This window comes from Giraffa tippelskirchi, chromosome 6, assembly GCF_054371585.1.
Source record: "Giraffa tippelskirchi isolate mGirTip1 chromosome 6, T2T-mGirTip1v1.2.pri, whole genome shotgun sequence".
Taxonomy (NCBI): Eukaryota; Metazoa; Chordata; class Mammalia; order Artiodactyla; family Giraffidae; genus Giraffa; species Giraffa tippelskirchi.
Genome location: NC_137280.1, coordinates 161,221,767 through 161,242,715, shown reverse-complemented (window position 1 = coordinate 161,242,715; position 20,949 = coordinate 161,221,767). Strand labels below are relative to the sequence as shown.

Sequence of the window (20,949 nt, the reverse complement as noted above, 5' to 3'; positions counted from 1 at the left end):
ATCTCATCCTCTGTCGCCCTCTTCTCCTCCTGCCTTCGATGTTTCTCAGCATCAGGGTCTTTTCAAATGAGTCAGTTCTTCACATCAGGTGGCCAAAGTATTTCCGTTTCAGCTTCAGCATCAGTCCTTCCAGTGAATATTCAGGACTGACTTCCTTTAGGATGGACTGGTTGGATCTTCTTGCAGTCCAAGGGACTCTCCAGACTCCTCTCCAACACCACAGTTCAAAAGCATCAATTCTTCGGCCCTCAGCTTTCTTTACAGTCCAACTCTCACATCCATACATGACTACTGGAAAAACTATAGCTTTGACTAGATGGACCTTTGTTGACAAAGTAATGTCTCTGCTTTTTAATACGCTGTTTAGGTTGGTCACAGCTTTGCTTCCAAGGAACAAGCGTCTTTTAATTGCATGGCTGCAGTCACCATCTGCAGTGAGTTTTGAACCCCAAAAAATAAAGTCTCTCACTATCTCCATTATTTCCCCATCTATTTTCCATGAAGTGATGAGACCAGATGCCATGATCTTAGTTTTCTGAATGTTGAGTTTTAAGCCAGCTTTTAAATTCTCCTCTTTCACTTTCATCAAGAGGCTCTTTAGTTCTCCTTCGCTTTCTGCCATAAGGGTGGGATACCAATTTGACCTCTCTGATCATCATTTGTTTTGAAAATAGACGTTAAACACCAACTTAAACTATGCAAAAGCAACTTGCTGGATGGAGATGGCCAGACACTGTCTTCTCAAAGTCCAAAATTTGGGACTTCCCTGGTGGTCCAGTGGTTAAGAATTCGCCTTCCAATGGAGGGGATGTGGGTTTGACCCCTGGTCAGGGAACTAAGATCCCACATGCCACAGGGCAGCTAAACCCATGTGGCACAACTACTGAGCCAGCATGCTCTAGACCCCATGTGCCACATCTAGCAAGAAGCCCACTCGCCACAGGGAAGATCCTGCACGCCACACCTAAGACCCGACAATATTTTTTTAAAAATCCAAAATTTAATGGACAGATGACAATTCAACATGAGAAGTGCTCAATTAAATGTGTACACAATCCAGAGTAGGATATCAGAAGAGAAAGTGACTAAGGAGCTTCACACAGATAATACGTGGGCTAATTCTTAAGGGTAAGCACGGCTTGGCACACTGATGGGAAGATGGTTAGAATTTATCCTGCAGACAGTAAAGGGACAAAAGGTCTCTGAGATGGAGTGTGACATGTGTTTTAACACAGGCAGCAAAGATGAGGTAAGCAATCAGACTGGGAGACATCTGAGCTAAAATGGGCTGGACTTCTTTGATCAGATATGGGATGAAACAGAGCAATACTCCAGAGGACTCACATTGCTAGCCTGGTGGACTGCGTGAATGGTGTGGACGTTGATCTTGATTTACAAGAAGAAAGAAGTATGGGAAGAAAATGACAATTTGGCTTTGATAAAACATTACATTTAAGTTACTTGTATTCAGAAGACTCATAGTACTAGCAGACTAAAATTAAAAGAAATGTCCCAGCTAAAGGGTTAGTTTTAGGAGATTTTAATCCATGGAGAGCTGTGAGAGAAAACAGAAGAGGCTGAAGACAAAATCCTGGTAGAACAAAAGTGTTCCTGTTCATAAAATGGGTATCATTATGGGCCTTGAAGAAGCATTCTGAATGCACAGACAAGATAAAGAAGTTCCACCAAAAATTGTTTATTTGTTGATTAAGCCAATATTCATCAAATACCTTCTAGATACCAAGTCCAGTGCTCACAGGTTTGCAGCAAGAACCAGACAGACAAATTTAAAGATGCAAAGACCTTACAGTCTATTATGGAGATGCATTTAACAAGGAAACAAAGTAAACATAATTCTATACTATTCCAAGTACTAAGAAGAAAATGAGTAAAGTGCTATGATAGAATAACAAAGGATCTACTCAGAAATAAAAAAAAACTTTAATTATGGTTTCTCAGGACCAAATTTCTCTGCAGAGGCTTCATTTAAGTTGAGACCTGAGAGAAAAGATAAAGGAAGCACTTCAGGAAGATGATGGCACATACCAAATCCTTTTGTAAGAAAGAGCTTGATTTGTTCTCAAAATTGCTAGAATGCCCGCATGACTAGCAGATAAGCATCAGAAGAGAAATGAAGGTAGAGATGGGGTAGGGGACAGGCATGAGAATAGGGTTTGAGAGTTTTTAAAAAAGAGTTAAGGATGACTCCCAATTTTCTGATTTTATTTACTATATTGATAATTTGCAGAGGAAATGGAGACCCAGGAAAAGAAAAATTGAGGGCTAAAATCTAGAATTTGATTTGCGCAAATTAGGTGAAACATATGTACAGATGACAGAGTAAAGAATGTTAAAAAAGCATTTGGGTAAATGAAGAAATACTCTGGGATTATTTATCTTCTGATATTGTAAGGTATGAGAAGATATAAGATTATATGACAAGAGCGAAACACCATTCAGTAAATGTTTGCTAAATGAATGAGTAAATAGTCCATTTAAAAATATGTCTTTTAAGTCAGATAGATAAAGATTTAAGTCCTGACTGTGAGCTCTGTGACTTGGGTAAATTACTTAACCCCACTAAGTACAATTTTCTCATTTGTAAAACTGAAAATAATGATAAAGAGCTCACTAGGTTAGTTTTAGGACTAATGAAATTATGGGTATAATGTGCTTAACAGTGCATAGTAGTAGTAGTTTTAGTCCCTAAATTGTGTTCACCTCTTGAGATCCCACGGACCATACCCCGATATGCTCCTCTGCCCATGGAATTTCCCAGGCAAGAATACTGGAGTGGGTTCCCTTTTCCAGGGGATCTTCCCAACCCAGTGATTGAACCTGGGTCTCCTGCACTGCAGCTGGATTCTTGAACGACTGAGCCACCAGGGCACCCTTTAATAGTGCACGGCATATAGCAAATTACAGTGAGTGCTAACCTTCCAGCACCCCAAGCCCACAACACCCCTACTTGGCCTTTTATGTGCCAAGTAGAGGATTAGCTCCTCTCCCTTCCTGCCTTCCCTTCTTTTCCTCTCTCTCTCTAAATTTCTCCCTTTCTTTTCTCTTTCTGTTGAAACAGAAATTGAATGTCTACTTTACACTTAAGGCTGCTACCTCCTCTGGATTCTGGAGACAGCAGTGAAAAAAGCGTAACAGGAAAGAACACAAACAACTCGGTGCCTTTCACTATCCTAAAAACAGAATTATATCAGATATCTACTTAATCTAATTAACAATGACAAAAATCAGTTCCAATCAAAAAAAAAGATTGTAAAAAATCTGTTGATTCAGTTTTCCTGGCACAGCTTAATAAATGAGCAATTGCAATCATTCTAGTAAAATAAAGTTGTTTTCTCCCCAAACATAAGCACTTACGTCCATAACCTTTTAGACTTATTTCTTGAGCAGTAACACTAAGGCAACACTGCCTACTCGCAGGCAGGGTGGTGGGAAGCAAAGGAGACCACCTTCTAAAAGCACCCAGCACAAGGCTGAATACAACACAGACAATTAACCGTTATTTACAGCTTCCTTTCCTTTCTCCTTCTTGTATTTTAAAAATCATTTCTTTTTTTTTTTTATTTTTTTTTTTTATAAATTTATTTATTTTAGTTGGGGGAAAAATCATTTCTAAAATTAAACACACACACACCACCTCTAGATCAAGTTTTTATAGAAATGTGAAAATATAAATTTAAGAATTATTGAACATAGATAAATATAAATTCTTCTTGGAAAACACTCTTCTTTATATTAAGAAAAAGGTGACAGTTTTATCTGTGTAATGTTCTCAAAAACAAGTAAAAGTATAAAAAAAATTCAAGACTGCAACTGCCATATAAATATAGGTAGCTTAAAACTGTGCAGAAATACATTCATTTTATGTGCATAAGTTCCTGAAATTTATATTTGAAAAAATTTTTTCTTATTTACTTAATGGTATTTACTAGAATGTATAATCACAGTAGTGCTTGAAAAGTCACAAAAGGTTTTGAATCCAAAAAGTCAGTATTTGACCAGAAGATGGCGCCAAGCTCCCAAAAATCTTTGTGGCAGGCAAACAAAACAGCATTCAAAAGTTAATTTAGGTCTAGAAGGTGAGTCAGTTGCTTACTGACCTTTGAGGTTACATGCACAACCATCTTGAGAATCAAGGGAAATTATTTCTGAAGGGTCACGACTCCTTTATGAGATCTTACCAGATTCTTGCTTTGCTGTTAATATTTTAATCTACATATGAATCTTCTTCCTCATCTGTATTTTAGTTGCCAATTTGCCACTTTCAGTGTTCTATTGTATATTTTAAAATCCATTCTACATGTTTCTGAATGATACTATGAGATCCTGAGACTTTGGTATTTATCTCATTAAAATGATTCAGGTGTCAATACTCTTCTTTTTTAAATATAAGAAATAGAATATATTGAAATGGTAGATATTTAACATTATAAACGATTAATTTTTAAATTATCAGTAAAGTTAGAAATTTTATTTTTGTAAAATTTATATTTGTATCGCTAGGTTAAGTTGTGCTGTTATTAATATTATCCACAACCTCCAAAATCTCAGTTGATTAAGAAACAACAGTTTATTTCTTGCTCACACTGCAAGTCCATTGCAGGCTGTTTGGGGCTCTCTTTCACATCATACTCACTCTAGGACTCAAAAAAGTGAAAGTGTTAGTCGCTCAGTCATGTCCAACTCTTGTGACCCCATGGAGGCTGTCTGTGAGATTCTCCAGGCAAGAATACTGGAGTGGGTTGCCATTTCCTTCTCCAGAGGATCTTCCCACCCCTGGGATCAAATCCAGGTCTCCTGCAATGCAGGCAGATTCTTTATTGTCTGAGCCACCAGGGAAGCCCCTAGAAGTCAAGCTAAAGATCACCTGCCAACTGGAATATTCCTATAGTTGCTCAAAAGCTTCCATCTGGGAGCAACACTCCACTTTCAGTCACATCTCAATGGCCAAAATCAGTCACATGGATACACCTAACACCAGGAGACCTGCGAAGCAGAATGCTGGAAATACCTGGGGAAGAGTCACTGTATGCTATTCATAACTATTACATTACTCTACCATATCCAACAGATTTAGGACTAATATAAACCATTTTATATGAATTTTTATGGCCTTACCAAATCTCTCTAGTATTAACGAAATGCCCAAGTTCTTTCTTTCACAGGCATCAAAACTGGTTGGAGAGAAAAGACGTATTCAAAAAGCAAAATTCTTATGTCAACCAATATCCATACCAATAAATAAAGTGATAAAACTGTCACAAAGTGATAAAGAAAATTAGCTGAAGGAGAGGAGACTTGATCTGAGCATTACAGGAAGTATAGAATTTGTACTGACATAGTAGGAGGATATTTGAGACAACAGGAATGACCGTGAGAAAGGACAGAGAAGTGGGGATAAACAACAGTGGAGTATGAATTACGTAAAACAACCTAGATCATCGTTTCCCCGCCCTGCAAAAACAAAAACAAAATTTGAGAAAAAAAAGTATGTGTGTGTGAGTGAAAGAGAAAATGAGAGAGAAAGTGTGTATCTGTGTGTGTGTATCGTGTTTTTGCGGTGGGGAGAAGCCTAAGAGGGGTGTGGAGGTGGAAAGAAGGCAACCATCAAACTCGGCAACTTACGCTTTTCCCGAGCAAGATCTTTTCAAAAATTCTGCCATCAACAACCAGCATTTGATGAAGAATGAACATTTGATCACAAAAAATGGCAAGAAAAACAATCGCAATTTTTTAAAATTTGAATACACTATTCTAGCCACACTTTCCATATTTTTATCATTTTACTATGGGTCAGTGAAAACTCTGTCACAAGCCAGCTTCTGTGAGGAGCTGACCTGAAAACAGAGTCCAAATTGAGATGAATGAGAAAGTCAGCATGTCTTCAAAACGAAGCCGAGTAACTTCCTCTGGTTGGAAACCAGTAACTGCTGCACATTTCTGAGTAGAAGGCCAACTAGAATTAGGGTAGGAATCTGGAAGGGGGTGTAGAAGAAAGAACATCCAAAATGACCTGCAGTAACCCAGCAAGACAGAGGAGCCTGGATTAGGATGCAGACAGAAGAGAGGCATGGTAGAGGGAAACCAACAAGAGACCTTAAAAATAAACTTGTTCTCTCCTGGCGAGTTACAGACAACAGCACAGCAGAGTCCGACACGACTGAAGGAACTTAGCACACGTGCCCCCGCTGCTACCTCCCGCCTCCCTATCCAGGAAGGTTCTCTTTCAGTGATGTGTATAACAAACAGAGTTCTTGAATGCCTGACACCTCAACATGTTCCATGGATCTGGAAAAAAATGCTGTATTAACAAAGCTTTAAGTGGGCAATTAGAAAGCATTTCAACACCCTCCACAGTTCTGGGGCTATAACTGAAACCTTCATCGCCTAGAATTGGCCCCAGGGAAATGCAGCACACTAATCTAATGCTAACCTTATTTGTGTTTTTACTTTCATTGTGACCCATTCAACCATATCATCCTATGAAAAACAATACTAGTTCAGTCGTTCAGTCGTGTCCGACTCTTTGCGACCCCATGAGTTGCAGCATGCCAGGCCTCCCTGTCCGTCACCAACTCCAGCAATTCACCCAAACTCATGTCCATCGAGTCAGTGATGCCATCCAGCTATCTCATCATCTGTCGTCCCCTTCTCCTCCTGCCCCCAATCCTTCCCAGCATCAGGGTCTTTTCCAATGAGTCAACTCTTCGCATGAGGTGGCAAAGTGTTGAGGAGTTTCAGCTTCAACATCAGCCCTTCCAATGAACACTCAGAACTGATCTCCTTTAGAATGGACTGGTTGGATCTCTTTGCAGTCCAAGGGACTCTCAAGAGTCTTCTCCAACACCACACTTCAAAACCATCAATTCTTTGGGGCTCAGCTTTCTTTATAGTCCAACTCTCACATCCATACATGACCACTGGAAAAACCATAGCCTTGACTAGACAGACCTTTCTTGACAAAGTAATGTCTCTGCTTTTTAATATGCTGCCTAGGTTGGTCATAACTTTCCTTCCAAGGAATAAGTGTCTTAATTTCATGGCTGCAATCACCATTAGCAGTGATTTTGGGGCCCAAAAAATAAAGTCTGACACTGTTTGCACTGTTTCCCCATCTATTTGCCATGAAGTGATGGGACCAGATGCCATGATGTTAGTTTTCTGAATGTTGAGCTTTAAGCCAACTTTTTCACTCTCCTCTTTCACTTTCATCAACAGGCTTTTTAGTTCCTCTTCACTTTCTGCCATAAGGGTGGTATCATCTGCATACCTGAGGTTATGGATATTTCTCCCAGCAATCTTGATTCCAGCTTGTGCTTCTTCCAGCCCAGCGTTTCTCATGATGTTTCTCAACTCTGCATATAAGTTAAATAAGCAAGGTGACAATATACAGCCTTGACGTACTCCTTTTCCTATTTAGAACTAGTCTGTTGTTCCATGTCCAGTTCTAACTGTTGCTTCCTAACCTGCATACAGATTTCTTAAGAGATAGGTCAGGTGGTCTGGTATTCCCATCTCTTTCAGAATTTTCCACAGTTTATTGTGATCCACACAGTCAAAGGCTTTGGCATAGTCAATAAAGCAGAAATAGATGTTTTTCTGGAACTCTCTTGCTTTTTTGATGATCCAATGGAGGTTGGCAATTTCATCTCTGGTTCTTCTGCCTTTTCTAAAACCAGCTTGAACATCTGGAAGTTCATGGTTCACATATTGCTAAAGCCTGGCTTGGAGAATTTTGAGCATTACTTTACTAGCATGTGAGATGAGTGTAACTGTGCGGTAGTTTGAGCATTCTTTGGCATTGCCTTTCTTTGGGAAACGATACTACTTAAGCACTAAATCCCAGGTCAGGAAGATCCCCTGGATGAGAGAATGGCAACCCACTCCAGCATTCTTTCCTGGACAAGTCCATGGACAGAGGAGCCTGGCAGGCTACAGTCTGTGGAATCACAGTCAGACATGACTGAGCAACTAACTTTCACTTTTTCTCACTTTTAACCACTAAATGGTTAGTTATTTTTACATGTGTCATTCTGGAGAAAGAGAGCATTACTTAGATTAAACTATGAGTATTTATCAGGAGTTACTGAAAACAAAAGTATATTTTCCATCAAATTTTAACCTAACTTTAAATCACAGTGTTGTCCTTTGAAGTAAAATAATACTTGACACTTATCTTAAAAAAAAAAAAAAAGCTGTTCTACATTAACTTTTAAAAACACATTTCTTTATGGAAGAAGGGCATTCTTCTCCACTGCAAATAAATTGAGAAATACCTTAATTTTTTTTTAATTTTTTAATTGGAGGGTAATTGCTTTACAGAATTTTGTGGCTTTCTGTCACACATCAACAAGAATCAGCCAGAGATATACCCGGGTCCCCTTGCTCCCCACCCCACGCTTCAGCCTGTCTCAGAGCCCCTGTTTGAGTTCCCTGTGTCATACAGCAAATTCCCATTGGCTACTGTTTCACACATGGTATTGTAAATGTCTGTTACTCTCTCTATATATCTCCCCTTTTCCCTCCTTTCCTCCTACCTTGTCCATAGGTCTGTTCTCTATGACTGTTTCTCCATTGCTGCCCTGAAAATAAATTCAACAGTGCCATCTCTTCAGATTGCATATGTATGTGCCAGTATATGATATTTATTTTTCTGACTTACTTCACTCTATATAATGGGCTCTAGTCTCATCCACCTCATCAGAACAGATTCAAATGATTCAGATTCCTTTTTATGGCTGAGTAGTATTCCATTGTATATATGTACCACAGCTTCTTTATCCATTCAACAGATGCCTTAATTTTTAAAAGATGAATCCAATCAAGTTCATTATAATGTTATTCATCATTTTGGAAAATGCCTACTGCCATATGTTTTTAAAAAATAACAAGTGAATTTTCCCCTCATTTTAAGTGTAAAATTTTTCAGGCCTATCAAAACATACAGACAGTAACAGTAGAAACAGCTAAGTACCCTTCCCTGAGCTTAAAATATGAAACAGAACATTAAATTTCCTGTGCATCTCCAGACACCATAATCTCATCCTAGAGATAAACTCTTAATTTGATGTTATTATGATTCTGAATGTTGCTATATCTTTACTACTTATCTAAGCACCTATGAACAAGTACAATATTATCTGGCATATTTTTAAACTTTATACACATAGTATTCTATTGTACAGATGATTCCCTGTTTTGCCTTTTCATCTAACATAATAATGTTGGGATTTAGCTACACACTGACACATATGACTAAAGGTCATTCAGATTTTCTACCACATACACATCACTTATCCACATTTTTATTATTGGAATTAGATATTTTTCCATCCTTATATTATGAACAATGATAGCGTCAACCTTCTTGCCCCAATCTCCTTGTGCCCATGCAAGACTTTGCCTGAATTCCACATTTTGAAGTACATCACTGACCTGACACATTAGTGTCTCTCATTAGTCTCATTAGTCTCATTAGTCTCTCATTAGTGGTATGAGTTCTTTGTTTCTCTTTCTCACCAAATTTTTTAACGAAATTTTCAAATCATATGCCAGTCTGATGAGTGTGAAATAGTATTGCAATGAGTTTTTTTTTAATTTTCTTTTTCTGAATTACAAGTGAGTTTAAGCATCTTTTCTTGGGTTAGTGGCCATTCAGTTTTTCCCTTCTATGAAATGCCTTTTCATATATCTATCTATATCTCTATCAGGTTGCTGATCTCTCTATTATTGATTTGGTAGGATTCTTTGTATATTTGAAATACCATTCCTTTGAAAGTCAGTAATAACCATTGCAAACATCTTCTTTCCATCTGTGGCTCCTATTTTTACTTTTCAATGCTTTTTAAATATACATAAAGTAATATTAGGTATATCTACCAGGCAGCTTCATCTCTTTGGCTTTATGGTTTGTACTTTTTGTATCTTGTGTCTTGTTTAAAATAATAATCACTATTTTATGAGTTAAAGATATTTCCTTATATTTTATTTTAAAAATTTTAAAGTTTTTCATGTACATTTGAGACTTTAATGTACCAAAAATTTATTTTTGAGTATGATGTTAGGTAAAAGTCTAATTTTACTTTGGTGTGATAAAAAACCAACGTGCCTCCAGAGTCAGACCACTTCTGTTGAGTCCTGGCTCTGTCACGATCTAGCTATGAGACCCTGGCCCTATTACTAAACCTCTCTGAGCCCCAGCTTCCTCCCTGGTGAAAAGCAGATTAAAATGATAGCTACCTCACAGGATTGTTGTGAAGGATAAATGAATTAATTAATATTTCTAAGGCATTTAAGAAGTGCCAATAGATGCAACTCCACTGTCTTCTGGCTTCCAGCATGGTAAAAAAGAACTCTTATCAGTCTGAGATTTTTCTCCTTATAGAATTTGTTCTTTCTGCCTGAAGTCATATACCATTTTCTATTAATTATTGGAGTTCTGGGATTTTATCATGATATACTAAGTGTTTTCCCTCATCTCTCCAGCCTGGAACTCAGTGAGATATTATAGTCTGCAAACTCATTTCTTTCATTTTACGAAAACTGAGTTCATTTGTTTAATTATTGTCTGACTTCCTTTTTCCTCTTCTGTAACTACCATAAGTCTCATGGTAGACCTTCTAGACACATTTTTTAGGTCTCTAATTGCTTTCCTAGATGTCCATCTCTTTATCTGTTTACTCTGCAGTTTGAGAAATGTCTTGGCACTGATTTTCAGAAAATGTCAGATTTCAACAGTGGGAACACCCTCTCCCCAAGTTCCTCTAATAAATTATGTATTTGGTTGCTTTGGTTGTTTTGTTTGTTTTTGGCTCCAGAAAGCTTCTTTGTGATGCATTTTTATTTTCTTGGGTGCTCTTATCATTTTTGAATTCAGGATTTCCTTTTTCTCCATCCAAAAGCTCTGTTTCACTGAATGTTCTGCCTGTTCTTCCATTCCGTTTTGAGTCCCAACTCACTTCTTGACTGTTTAGAAGCCAAGGAGACTGGATACACTCATGCTAAGCTTGGACTGACCCTACTCCCAGGATTTAAAGTCTCCCCTGAACCCACTGCTTTCTGGCTCTCTTCTGCCCACTCAGCCACTGGCCTCACTCCCTACAAGCACTCAGCTTTCTCAGTTCCATCTAGGAGAACTGTGGTGTTGGAGAAGACTCTTCAGAGTCCCTTGGACTGCAAGGAGATTAAACCAGTCAATCCTAAAGGAAATCAAGTCCTGAATATTCATTGGAAGGACTGATGCTGAAGCTGAAACTCCAATACTTTGGCTACCTCATGCGAAGAACTGACTCACTGTAAAAGACCCTGATGCTGGGAAAGATTGAAGGCAGGAGGAGAAGGGGCTGACAGAGGATGAGATGGTTGGATGGCATCACCAACTCAATGGACATGAGTTTGAGCAATCTCCGGGAGTTGGTGATGGACATGGAAGCCTGGCGTGCTGCAGTCCATGGGGTCACAAAGAGTCAGACATGACTGAGCGACTGAACTGAACTGACTGAAGAGGAAAAAGGCTGCAAGAAAATACACTCATAGAAGTAAGTGTTAAAGATAGAAATTTTATAGGTGGGGAATGTTTACTATTTCTACAATTTCCAAGTATCCTAAAACAGATATACATGATTTTAATAAACAAGAATGTTATATATTATTATTCATTTTAAAGTCACTGTTAGCCGCTCATATGCGATTTTAAAAGTCTATGCTTGTGGGACTTCCTGGTGGCCAGAGGCTAAGACTCCATGCTCCCAATGCAGGGGATTCAATCCCCAGTCAGGGGACTAGATCCCACATGTCACAACTAAAAGTTCACAAGCCACAACTAAGCAACTAAAGATCCCGTGTACCACAACTAAGACTCAGCACAGTCAAATAAATAAAAATCAATATTACAAAAAAAGTCTGTGCTTATGATTGGCTGAAATGTGTCACAGGCTTTATAAATGATAAATTAAGTCACTATTGTGATTTAGTTTCAGTTAATTAGAAACACTTCTAATCCAAAGAACTGAATTAAAAACGAGGATTAAATCAGATCCAACACATATCATACGTTATTTCACTATTATAAACTATAAATTATTATAGATCCTGATTGACTACAGATAATTTTATGTGGATTTAAGTAATCAATCATACATATTGAAAATGCTAAGGATCATTCTGTTAGCAATAGCTCACTTCCAGAATTTACCAATGAAATTTCTATTTCAATATGTGAAACAATATTTTGGAAAAATGTCTGCCCTGAGTGGATATTTACCTGTTGTTGTTCAGTCACTAAGTCATGTCCAACTCTTTGCAACCCCATGAACTGCAGCACGCCAGGCTTCCCTGTCCTTCACTATCTCCCTGAGTTTGCGCAAACTCATGTCCATTGAGTCAGTGATGCCATCCAATCATTCTCATCCTCTGTGGTCCCCTTTTCCTGCCTTCAATCTTTCCCAGCATTAGGGTCTTTCCCAATCAGTCGGCTCTTTGCATCAGGTGGCCAAAGTATTGGAGCTTCAGCATAAATCCTTCCAATGAATAGTCAGTGATGATTTCCTTTAGGATTGACTGGCTCGATCTCCTTGCAGTCCAAGGGACTCTCAAGAGTCTTCTTCAACACCACAATTCAAAAGCATCAATCCTTTGGTGCTCAGCTTTATGATCCACCTCTCACATTCATACATGACTACTGGAAAAACCATATGGACTGTATGGACCTTTGTCAGCAAAGTGGTATCTCTGCTTTTTAATACACTGTGTTTGTTGTAGCTGTTCTTCCAAGGAGCAAGCATATTTTAATTTTAAGGCTGCAATCACTATCCACAGGGACTTTGGAGTCCAAGAGAATGAAATCTGACAGTTTCCACATTTCCACATTTTCCCCATCTATTTGCCATGAAGTGATGGGACCGGACACTGTGATCTTTGTTTTTTGAATGCTGAGCTTTAAGCCAGCTTTTTCACTCTCCTTTTTCACCTTCATCAAGAGGCTCTTTAGCTCCTCTTCACATTCTGCCAGTAAAGTGGTACCATCTGCATATCTGAGGTTATTGATATTTCTCCCGGCAATCTTGATTCCAGCTTGTGCTTCATCCAGCCTGGCATTTCGCATGATGTACTCTGCATGATATTCTCTGATAGCTCAGTTGGTAAAGAATCCACCTGCAATGCAAGAGACCCTGGTTCGATTCCTAGGTTGGGAAGATCCACTGGAGAAGGGATAGGCTACCCACTCCAGTGTTGTTGGGCTTCCCTTGTGGCTCAGCTGGTAAAGAATTCACCTGCAATGTGGGAGACCTGGGTTTGATCCCTGGGTTGGAAAGATCCCCTGGAGGAGGGAAAGGCTACCCACTCCAGTATTCTGGCCTAGAGAATTCCATGGACTGTATACAGTCCACGGGGTCACAAAGAGTCAAACACAACTGAGCAACTTTCACTTTCACTTCACTCTCCATTGAAGTTAAATAAGCAGGGTGACAACATACAGCCTTGACATACTCCTTTCCCAATCCTGAACTAGTCCATTGTTTCACGTCCAGTTCTAACTGCTGCTCCTTGTCCTGCACACAGGCTTCTCAGGAAGCAGATAAGGTGGTCTGGTATTACCATCTCATTAAGAATATTCACCGTTTGCCGTGATTCATGTAGTCAAAGGCTTTAGCATAGTCAATGAAGCAGAAGTAGATGTTTTTTTGGAATTTCCTTGCTTTTTCTATGATCCAGCATATGTTGGCAATTTGATCTCTGATTCCTCTGCCTTTTCTAAATCCAGCTTATACATCTGGAATTGCCAGTTCAAGTACGGCTGAAGCCTAGCTTGAAGGATTTTGAGCATAATTTTGCTAGCATGTGAAATGAGTGCAATTGTACAGTAATTGAACATTCTCTGACATTGCCCTTCTTTGGGATTGGAATGAAAACTGACCTTTTCCAGTCCTGTGGCCAATGCTGTTTTCCAAATGTGCTACCATGATGAGTGCAGCACTTTAACAGCATCATCTTTTAGGATTTGAAATAGCTCAACTGGAATTTCATCACCTCCATTAGCTTTGTTCATAGTAATGCTTCCTAAGGTTCACTTGACTTCACACTCCAGGATGTCTGGCTCTAGGTAAGTGACCACACCACTGTTAAGACCTCTATATATAGAAAATAAAAGTCTTAACTTTAAACTTGTTCTTTACAATTAAAAAGTATACATGCATGATTTAAAATTTCAAACAGTACAAGAAGGTACATAGTGAAAAATCAGGCTTATGGAACACCTATTCCCCACCTGTACCCAAGTATCAACAGTTTCTTGATTATCACTCCCCCAAAATGCACATACATTATGCTTCTGTACTGAAAAAGAAACTGCAAAGTGATTTTTTTCTTTTCACCTAATGCTGCTATTTATGGCATGATTTATTAGTTTTCCTATGCAGAATTCCTTTCCACTTCCACATGCCTCTCCTGCCTGGGCTGTAACCAGGGCCTGGGTGCCAGCTGGTAGAGGCCACAACTGTTGAAGACCCAGCAATGCCTTCATCTCTAGGGCCATTTCCTCACATAGTCTTGATTTCCTTTCCCCTAGCACTGGAGACTTCCCCAACTCTTTCAACAGGAAAGAGTTTACTGACAAGCTCTTCTTAAAGGCTGGTAGGTGCTAGACTAAACCATTTATTTGACTAAACATTAAGTTTGGGTGTCCAGCATTTCTAGGTCTACTGCTTATTTTGTGTTCTGCAATTGCCACTGCAGAGTTAGTTTGGCAGTAACTTCAAGATCTGCGCAGCCCCAGGCAAAATGAAAGCCACCACTCATCCACCTTTCCAAGCAAGACAGAGGATGAGATGGTTGGATGATGGCATCACCGACTCAATGGACATGAGTTTGAGCTGAGCAAACTCAGGGAGAGAGTGAAGGACAGAGAAGCCTGGCGTGCATACTGCAGTCCATGGGGTCACAGAGTCGGACATGACTGAGTGACCGAAAAACAACCTGATTAGTATTCAGTCTCTTAATACAGCATTCCAGGCAGGAACTCCCAAGTGACCACAAATGACTGGTAAGATAACACTCTTCACTTTCACTTTTCACTTTCATGTATTGGAGAAGGAAATGGCAACCCACTCCAGTGTTCTTGCCTGGAGAATCCCAGGGATGGCGGAGCCTGGTGGGCTGCCGTCTATGGGGTCACACAGAGTCGAACACGACTGAAGTGACTTAGCAGCAGCAGCAGCAGCATGTAAAGCCCAGAAGAGACAAATTTCATTTTCCCACAGTGACATGTCTTTCTCATTATTAACAAAGCAATTCAACTATTTTGCTCTTATTACCTTTTCTGGTTTGTTTTAAAACTTCATTTTAGATGGATATAATATTGTTAACTTGTTCCCCAATTATGAACAGTTTGTTTTATTAATTGTCTGATGCTTTCAAGTGTAATATAAACCATCTCTACAGTTTAATTACTGAGTTCTCATATCTAATCCAAATAAACCTATTTAAGTAATTGATCTGTGAGCAGGGCTTTGCTGAGTTGATTGGGTGAATTTATCTGTGATCTCATTGGTAAAATACAGTACAGAGACGTACATTTATAAGAGTATCAGGTGGGGTAGTTGTACTTGCTGTGAAATAATATTATGCATTTTTATTTCTTATAAGGATGTATACTTTCAGTTTATTGGAAGTATATAACTAATCATCGAATACACCCTGGATTCTTAACATTAGAGGATAATGTCTCAACCTAAAAAGGTAAATAAAAATTTGTTTATATTTTAGTGTAATTGAAATGGAAACAGAGCTACATGACAGGAGGATGTTAATTAAGTTTTAGCACAAGGCCCCTTGTCTAGAGAATCCTGGTTTATTTAGGGCCCTAGATTACATCATAGAGGAACTGCCTCTGCAAAGCACTTCCCAAAAAACAACAGGACTGAGTCTGACCCTTGTCAACAGCTGGAAGAGCTGGGCTTTGGAGTTAATCACTGCTCAATGTCTTACTAGCTGCATGATACTGAGTAAGTTATTCATCTTTAAAAGTCTCAGTTTCCTCGTCTGTAAGAAGGAAGTAATATCTCCTAACCTGCAAGAATGATGCCATCAAGACTAAAAACAGGTTTAAAAGAATTTCAAGACAAAGAATTTTTGGGTTACTTATGAAGGTGCTGCCTGCCTCTCATGTTTTTGTTAGAACTGAAGCTGACGCATGTAAACCCATGGCTGATTCATGTCAATGTATGGCAAAAACTACTACAATATTGTAAAGTAATTAGCCCCCAACTAAAATAAATAAATTTATTTAAAAAAAAAAAAAAAAGAACTGAAGCTGAGAAGGCAGTATTGCACAGGCCTACGTGGGGGAAGTGACTCCAAAGTTAATTAGCAAGATGTCTACAGACTATGGAGTAGCTTCCTTCCTATCTGGTTTGGCTTTCTGACCCAGGCTCTGAAACCCAGAAACTGGCTTGTTCTTTTCAGGTGGACACAATTCACCAGATGCTGATCCTCAGGGATCTATGCACAAAACACTTCTTTTGTTCTGTCACTGGGTGTCCACTGAGGCTTCCCTGCTGCTCTGGCACCTACACAGCAAATGCTGTCACTATGCTTTATTCTCTTTTTAGCTTTTTTCACTACTGGAAATTACATTCTAAGCTGATAGATTAACTTGCTCATTATTTGATTCCACCATTAAAAATATAAATTCTATGAAGGAGGACAATTTGTCTCTCTTTTTTCACCATGTGATCCTCAGTGCCTAGAAGAGTGGCTGGAATGTACAGTGATTTGATTTCAACAAATAATTTGTGAAGTGAATAAATGATTTGAATAACTGCACTCACTCTGTGCAGCTGAATATAAAACTCAGCTCTGATTCAAGTACTACTAAATAATTCACTCAAACAAAAATACTATTGGGCAATGATGATTTTACTGAACATTTTGTATGGGAAATGAACTTAGGGTTTATATTGGCACTCTTCATTAAAAATTGCTCAACCTCACTCACAACAAAAAGAATATAAATTAAAACTGCACTCAGAAGCTTGAGGAGGAGCAAGACAACTTCTTTGGGAGATGGGGGAAGGCGGAGTGGGAAATGGAAGGGGAGACACAAAGCTCACGTGGAGAGTGGCAAGTCTCTATGTGGGAGTGAAGCAGTGCGTGAGATGTTTACACACAGGGAATGATCAGTTAGGGAAATCTGTAAGGATAAGGAGAGCTCGCTTCTCACTGTCAGAGAAGGGAATAAAAACACGCAAAGGGAGAAAACTAAAATCGATCCCGTGGTGTCAGGTGAGAATTGAAAGCATGGTATAGACTCGTAATTTTTACTATAGAAGTAAATAAACAAATAGAGATGTGAATGTGTGTCTGTTAAGGTGGCCTCGGAACAGAGACACCCCACTAGGAGGGGCACACTAACACCAGATCTTACCTTCCATGCACCACTCTCTGCTAAAAGCTCCCTTGAAGAAATCAGTAATTCCAAGTCTGCGTCAGAAAAAGTACAAGGTGTCCCTGGAACATCTGTTTGAATCAGAAAACAAGGAAATGATTACAGAATGATTGAAGTCAGTCAAAAGGATAGAGGAGCCAGCTTGAAGGAGCACCCACTCATCAAATCCAGGGTAATCTGACCAACAATTATATAAATAATGACAGTAACAGATTATGATCTATTCAATATAATAGAAACCAGTGAGTTCACGGTGATACAACTAAAAGGAACAAATTAGTAAAATGAAATTCTAATACTGAAAGAGATATTTATATAATCTCAAAAGGACCCTACCACAAGACATTAGCAATTGCAAAAGGAAAAGATTAAATTTACAATGGAGAATCCTGGCAGCCACAACTTCAATCAGATGACCACAATGAACATCATCATTAATGCAGTAACTCAAAATTATACACCATCTGATAGGTTACAATGAGAACACAGAGTTGCTTCTGTGATATCCCTGCCAAAGATGTATAATCTGAGTTGAGTCAAAAGGAAACATCAGGCAAACCCAAATTAAGAGAAATTTTACAAAATATCTGGCCTTTCAAGATCATGAAAGGTAAAGAAAGCGGAAGGAACCATTTCAGATTGAAAGAGGTTAAAGAGGCCCAGCAGCTAAGCACAACACATGATTCTTACTGGATATTTTTTTCTATAAAGGACACATTATGGATAATAAGCTAAACAAAAATGGAGTCTGAGGGTTAGATGATGGTTATGTAGCAAAGCTAATGCCCTGAGACTGATGGTTTTATTTTGATTATAAAAAAAAAATGTACTTGTTTGTAAAATATATACCAAAGGTTTTCCAGAGTGCAGGAGTATCATGTCAGCAACTTACTAGTAAATAGGGAGAAAAAAACTTTTCTATAAGTTTGAGATAGTTTGAAGTTTTTGAAAAACTGAAATTGATTAAAAAAAAAAAAAACAAAAAAACCCTAAACACCAAGATGTTATTTGTTACTTACTAGGTTTGTGGAAATCTAAAAATCTGACATACACTGCATTGGCAAAGCTTTGAAAGAACAAGGGCTTTCATTTACTTCTGTTGGGAGTATAAACTGGTACAAATCCTTAGGAGAAAAATGTACCAAAGTCAATCAAAAATCCCAACTGCATATATGTTGCCCAACAATACCAACACTGGGAATTTTTTCTGTGGGTATGTTTGTGCTAATGCAAAATAAGCTCTATATGAAACAGCATGCTAAGTTGCGTTAGTTCAGTCGCTCAGTCATGTCCCACTTTTTGTGACCCCATGAACCACAGCATGCCAGGCCTCTCTGTCCAGCATCAACTCCTGGAGTTTATCCAAACTCATTGAGCCAGTGATGCCAGCCAACCATCTCATCCTCTGCTGTCCCCCTCTCCGCCTGCCCTCAATCTTTCACAGCATCAGGGTCTTTTCCAATGAGTCAGCTCTTCGCATCAGGTGGCCAAAGTATTGGAGTTTCAGCTTCAACATCAGTCCTTCCAATGAACACCCAGGACTGATCTCCTTTAGGATGGACTGGTTGGATCTCCTTGCAGTCCAAGGGACTCTCAAGAGTCTTCTTCAACACCACAGTTCAAAAGCATCAATTCTTCAGCGCTCAGCTTTCTTTATAGTCCAACTCCCACATCCATACATGACTACTGGAAAAACCATAGCCTTGACTAGACGGACCTTTGTTGACAAAGTAATGTCTCTGCTTTTTAATATGCTGTCTAGGTTGGTCATAACTTTCCTTCCAAGGAGTAAGCGTCTTTTAATTTCATGGCTGCAATCACCATCAACAGTGATTCTGGAGCCCAAAAAATAAAGTAAGCTACTGTTTCCACTGCTTCTCCATCTATTTTCCATGAAGTGACAGGACCGGATGCCATGATGTTAGTTTTCTGAATGTTGAGCTTTAAGCCAACTTTTTCACTCTCCTCTTTCACTTTCATCAAGAGGCTCTTTTGTTCCTCTTCACTTTCTGCCATAAGGGTGGTATCATCTGCATATCTGCAGTTATTGATATTTCTCCCGGCAATCTTGATTCCAGCTTGTGCTTCCTCCAGCTGAGCGTTTCTCATGATGCACTCTGCATAGAAGTTAAATCAGCAGCGTGACAATATACAGCCTTGACGTACTCCTTTTCCTATTTGGAACCAGTCTGTTGTTCCATGTCCAGTTCTAACTGCTGCTTCCTGACCTGAATACAAGTTTCTCAGGAGGCAGGTCAGGTGGTCTGGTATTTCCATCACTTGAAGAATTTTCCACAGTTTATTGTGATCCACACAGTCAAAGGCTTTGGCATAGTCAATAAAGCAGAAATAGATGTTCTGGAAATCTCTTGCTTTTTCAGTGATCCAGTGGATGCTGGCAATTTGATCTCTGGTTCCTCTTCCTTTTCTAAATCCAGCTTGAACATCTGGAAGTTCACGGTTCACGTATTGCTGAAGCCTGGCTTCGAAAATTTTAAGCATTACTTTACTAGCATGTGAGATGAGTGCAATTGTGTGGTGGTTTGAGCATTCTTTGGCATGGCCTTTCTTTGGGGTTACAATGAAAACTGACCTTTTCTAGTCCTGTGGCCACTGCTGAGTTTTCCCAATTTGCTGACATATTGAGTGCAACACTTTCACAGCATCATCTTTGAGGATTTGAAATAGCTCAACTGGAATTCCATCACCTCCACTAGCTTTGTTCATAGTGATGCTTTCTAAGGCCCACTTGACTTCACATTCCAGGATGTCTGGCTCTAGTTGCTTTAGTTGTGTACAATTCCATGTGACCCCATGGACTGTAGCCCACCAGGCTCCTCTGTCCATGGAATTCTCCAGGCATGAATACAGGAGTGGGTTGCCATTTCCTTCTCCAGGGGATCTTCCCAACCCAGGGATCAAACCTGTATCTCTTATGTCCCCTGCATTGGCAGGTAGGTTCTTTACCACTAGCGCCACCTGGGAAGCCCCAATTCTATATAAGTTTACACAATATTATAAATTCAAACAATTAGAAATAACCCAATGTCCACAAATAGGTTAGATTAATTATTATGTATCAATAAAATGGAATGCAGCAGGACAATAAAAAGAATTATAAAGTTCTCTATGTGGTGACAAGAAAGATGTGCAAAATATGTTCGGTGTTGTGCATGCATGCTCAGTCGTGTCTGACTCTTTGTGACCGCAGGGACTGTAGCCTGCCAGGCTCCTCTGTCCATGGGATTTTCCAGGCAAGAATACTGGAGTGGGTGGCCATTTCCTCCTCCAGGAGATCTTCCTGTCCCAGGGATTGAACCCACATCTCCTACAATGGCAGGTGGATTCTTTACCACTGACCCACCTGGGAAGTCCATCCAAAATATCTAGTATAATGAAAAAAAAAAATTAAGGTACAAAACAATACAATAACTTATGTTTGGTGTTAAAAAAAAAAAGCAGAAGAGGAAGATAAAAATCAATATTCA

At 39.1% G+C, this 20,949-nt stretch overlaps 1 protein-coding gene across 1 annotated transcript in view; it reads right to left on the bottom strand.

The window, feature by feature from the left end:
- LOC145510937 (uncharacterized) overlaps positions 1–20,949 on the bottom strand; it is a 571,176-nt gene that overhangs the window by 525,709 nt on the left and 24,518 nt on the right. The window contains exon 4 of the mRNA XM_081503112.1: positions 17,441–17,532. Within this exon, the coding sequence (XP_081359238.1) occupies positions 17,441–17,532 (92 nt within the window). The remainder of the gene's footprint in view (positions 1–17,440; positions 17,533–20,949) is intronic.